The sequence below is a fragment of the Macaca thibetana genome, chromosome 6, assembly GCF_024542745.1.
Source record: "Macaca thibetana thibetana isolate TM-01 chromosome 6, ASM2454274v1, whole genome shotgun sequence".
Classification (NCBI taxonomy): domain Eukaryota; kingdom Metazoa; phylum Chordata; class Mammalia; order Primates; family Cercopithecidae; genus Macaca; species Macaca thibetana.
Genome location: NC_065583.1, coordinates 40,944,853 through 40,949,409, shown reverse-complemented (window position 1 = coordinate 40,949,409; position 4,557 = coordinate 40,944,853). Strand labels below are relative to the sequence as shown.

The 4,557-nt window shown below is 45.2% G+C and overlaps 1 protein-coding gene across 1 annotated transcript; it reads left to right on the top strand.

Moving 5' to 3' along the window:
• The first annotated feature begins 1,630 nt into the window (after positions 1-1,630).
• On the top strand, positions 1,631-4,557 carry LOC126957289 (protocadherin alpha-1). The gene has a single exon (XM_050795009.1). The coding sequence runs from the start codon at positions 2,035-2,037 to the stop codon at positions 4,456-4,458; it is 2,424 nt and encodes an 807-aa protein (XP_050650966.1). The 5' UTR covers positions 1,631-2,034; the 3' UTR covers positions 4,459-4,557.

Genomic DNA, 4,557 nt, shown 5'->3' with positions numbered 1-4,557 from the left:
AATAAACCTCTTTTCTTTATAGATTACCCAGCCTCAGGTATTCCTTTATAGCAATGCAAAATGGACTAATGCACCACCCCAGCAGAGAGTGGGAGGTGGCAGCATGTTATTTTCTGCATAGGGGTACGAGTCCAGGCTGCCCACATGGTCTCCTCTGATACCACAGCTGTGGAGCATGTTAGCAGTTGGGGGAATGAAAGTCTCAGTTTCATTCTGACACCACCAGAAGTATTGGGTTTCCTCATTAACAGCTTTGCAAGAGTGTAAATCTAGATTCCCCAGTCAACTTTTGCTGGTGTGGGGCCACAGTGTTTTTTTGTGGTGATTATCTGGAGTAAATGATTATCTAGGAGCTTTTTGTCTTGCTAGGCTGCCTATTTCCTGGTCCTTTGTCTAGAAAGAGCATGCTTTTTTTTTTGAGCTTTTTGCATCAGTACCTAATAATGTTTCTGGCTGTTGGCTTCTTCAGGTCCAAGTCTGGAATAGATAAGGCAAAAACCCAGAGAGTTCACCACTGTGTCATTCTTCAAAATGTATAACACATTAAAGTATTTTGCACTTCCAAATGTTGACAATGTTCTCTAAATCTACTAACTTTTAGAATGTTTCCAAGTTCAAAGTTTGCTTCACTTTTGGACTAAGAGAATATTCATGTATTTTATATTGCTCCATCTTTTGTAATAAAGTAATTACTACATTGAACTGTTAAAAAATATAAACTACTTGTTAAAAATAAAATAGCTCTATGTTTTATCTATATCTTAATTATCAAGTAAACAAGGATTTAGGCTTTCTGATTATGAAGACATACTGGATTAAATAATCCTTATTCACATTAATATCCTTAACTATTCTTAGTACTTAAAATATAAACATTATGGCTATTCCTTTAAAAAATAACTAGTGATAGCTTATTCAGATCACATTTCTTAGTCAAACTAAGATGTAGCTATGGGATTCTGATTATGAATCGGACTGAAAATGAAAGAGAGGTTTATTAATAAGTAGGTTATTCTCAAATTAATTTTAAATCTATCTTTGCATTAGATTTACATTTTTCTTTTGACTATGGACTATATTAATACTCTCAGTATGTGTCTTTGATATTGCGATTCAATATCCATATGATTTTTGTTATAATATGACAATGTTTAGTCTTGATAAGAAAAAAGCATGGCTGAAAATTTAACATAGGAATAAACGATCTAGTGGACACTGATTCAATTAGGAGTACTGATTTCTGGAAGTTAGAGTTATAAGTTCAATACGTAGGTCATTATGTTATATAACAAGCAACAAAGGAAAATGTCACAAATATCTTTATTCTAACAGTTAAAGTATCAGAAAATGATGAAGTTGTTCATACCACATTAAAGGAATTTTACATGTGTTCAGAAATTTTCCAAAATGTCATCTGTAAGTACCTGATAACTATATATACATGTGCATATGTATGTGTGTGTGTATAATATCATTTAAAAAATAAACACCCAAGCTATCCTAGAATAAGGTAAATCATATCAGTCAAAGTATCTTATTTTAAAACTTTGACATTCAGCTGCAAATATTTAATAATAAATATATATGAGCTGATAAACTGTTTTAAATAAAATGATGTAAGGAGAGGTTAAGTATATCTTAAAGTTTCTGATTCAATTGTAATATGTTTGTAATCATTACCAAAGGAAAATACTGGATTACACACTCTCCAATGAGATTTGAAATGTCGTGGGTCTTCAAAGGACATAAAATTGAAAATGATTGCATTGAATAAATTGCAGACGGATATAGAGATTGCATTTTGAAAATCAATGAATGGATCTAAACTTTACATTGGCCACATGATGTCGCTGTACACCACAAAGTCTTGTCAAAAGGAGCTACTGATCACTAAAAGTAAAGGAGGAAGCTCCATTTTGTCACTGCCTGAAAGAAGACAGAAACGGTAAAGAGATAAATGATTGGAAATATTAGATAAAAATAGCATGATTTTGAAGTAAGGGGAGAGCATAAAAAAGGTGTAGTCCTTTTGCAATGGTGTTTTCTAGGAGAGGAGGCCTGGGAGCCCAGGATCTGCTTCTTTCACTTCTGCTCCTCGCAGCCTGGGAGATGGGGAGCGGCCAGCTCCACTACTCGATCCCGGAGGAAGCCAAACACGGCACCTTTGTTGGCCGCATTGCTCAGGACCTGGGGCTGGAGCTGGCGGAGCTGGTGCCGCGCCTGTTCCGGATGGCGTCCAAAACACACGGGGACCTTCTGGAGGTAAATCTGCAGAATGGCATTTTGTTTGTGAATTCTCGAATTGATCGCGAGGAGCTGTGCGGGAGGAGCGCGGAGTGCAGCATCCACCTGGAGGTGATTGTGGACAGGCCGCTGCAGGTTTTCCATGTGGAGGTGAAGGTGAAAGATATTAACGATAATCCACCCGTCTTCAGAGGCAGAGAACAAATAATATTTATTCCTGAATCTAGACTCCTGGATTCGCGTTTTCCGATAGAAGGAGCTGCTGATGCAGACATTGGTGTTAACGCTCTTCTAGCGTACACCCTCAGCCCGAGTGATTATTTCTCTTTGGATGTACAGTCAAGTGATGAACTGAGTAAATCTCTTTGGCTTGAATTGAGAAAATCTTTGGATAGAGAAGAAACACCAGAACTTCGCTTATTACTGACAGCCACTGACGGGGGTAAACCGGAGCTGCAAGGTACAGTTGAGCTGCTGATCACCGTCCTCGACGTTAATGATAACGCCCCACTGTTTGACCAGGCCGTATACAGAGTCCACTTATTAGAGACTACAGCAAATGGAACATTAGTGACCACATTAAATGCCTCCGACGCTGACGAAGGTGTAAATGGTGAAGTTGTCTTTTCCTTTGACAGTGGTATTTCTCATGACATTCAAGAAAAATTCAAAGTTGATTCCAGCTCAGGAGAAATCAGGTTAATTGATAAACTGGATTATGAAGAAACAAAATCCTACGAAATTCAAGTAAAGGCAGTTGATAAAGGAAGTCCTCCGATGTCAAACCACTGCAAGGTTTTGGTGAAAGTGCTGGATGTAAATGATAATGCTCCAGAACTGGCGGTCACTTCATTGTATTTGCCTATCAGAGAGGATGCTCCACTCAGCACCGTCATCGCCCTCATCACCGTGTCTGACCGTGACTCAGGTGCCAACGGGCAGGTGACTTGCTCCCTAATGCCCCATGTACCCTTCAAGCTGGTGTCCACCTTCAAGAATTACTACTCGTTAGTGCTGGACAGCGCCTTGGATCGCGAGAGCCTGTCGGTCTTTGAGCTGGTGGTGACCGCGCGGGACGGGGGCTCGCCTTCGCTGTGGGCCACAGCCAGCGTGTCCGTGGAGGTGGCCGACGTGAACGACAACGCACCAGCGTTCGCGCAGCCCGAGTACACAGTGTTCGTGAAGGAGAACAACCCGCCGGGCTGCCACATCTTCACGGTGTCTGCGCGGGACGCGGACGCGCAGGAGAACGCGCTGGTGTCTTACTCGCTGGTGGAGCGGCGGGTGGGCGAGCGCGCGCTGTCGAGCTACGTGTCGGTGCACGCGGAGAGCGGCAAGGTGTACGCGCTGCAGCCGCTGGACCACGAGGAGCTGGAGCTGCTGCAGTTCCAGGTGAGCGCGCGCGACGCGGGCGTGCCGCCTCTGGGCAGCAACGTGACGCTGCAGGTGTTCGTGCTGGACGAGAATGACAACGCGCCGGCGCTGCTGGCGCCTCGAGTGGGTGGCACTAGCGGTGCATTCAGTGAGCTGGTGCCGCGATTGGTGGGCGCGGGTCATGTGGTGGCGAAGGTGCGCGCAGTGGACGCCGACTCAGGCTACAATGCGTGGCTGTCCTATGAACTACAGCCGGCGGCAGGCGGCGCGCGCATGCCGTTCCGCGTGGGGCTGTACACGGGCGAGATCAGCACTACTCGTGTTCTGGACGAGGCTGACTTGTCCCGCTACCGTCTTCTGGTGCTGGTGAAGGACCACGGTGAGCCGGCGCTGACAGCCACGGCCACTGTGCTTGTGACTCTGGTAGAGAGCGGCCAGACGCCAAAGGCCTCTTCGCGGGCGTCGGTGGGTGTCGCGGGGCCAGAGGCGGCGCTGGTGGATGTCAACGTGTACCTGATCATCGCCATCTGCGCGGTGTCCAGCCTGCTGGTGCTCACACTGCTGCTGTACACGGCGCTGCGGTGCTCAGCGCCGCCCACCGAGGGTGCGTGTGCGCCGGGCAAGCCCACTCTGGTGTGCTCCAGCGCGGTGGGGAGCTGGTCGAACTCACAGCAGAGGCAGCAGAGGGTGTGCTCTAGCGAGGGCCCACCCAAAACCGACCTCATGGCCTTCAGCCCAGGCCTACCTCCAAGTCTTAACACGTCAGAAAGAAATGAACAACCAGAAGCAAATTTGGATCTTTCTGGTAATGTAAGTCCAACTTTCGAGTTTTGGCTTTAAATAGTTTTCACATTTAACTTGTCTAATCATCTTTTCAAATATCACTTTAAAACAATGTCTTCAAGGTGTTCACTAACGTTGAAATAAATCGTACCGTTG

Bases quoted from the DNA above. Each gene is read 5' to 3' on its own strand.
- LOC126957289 (XM_050795009.1), top strand. From the start codon at position 2,035: ATGGTGTTTTCTAGGAGAGGAGGCCTGGGAGCCCAGGATCTGCTTCTT.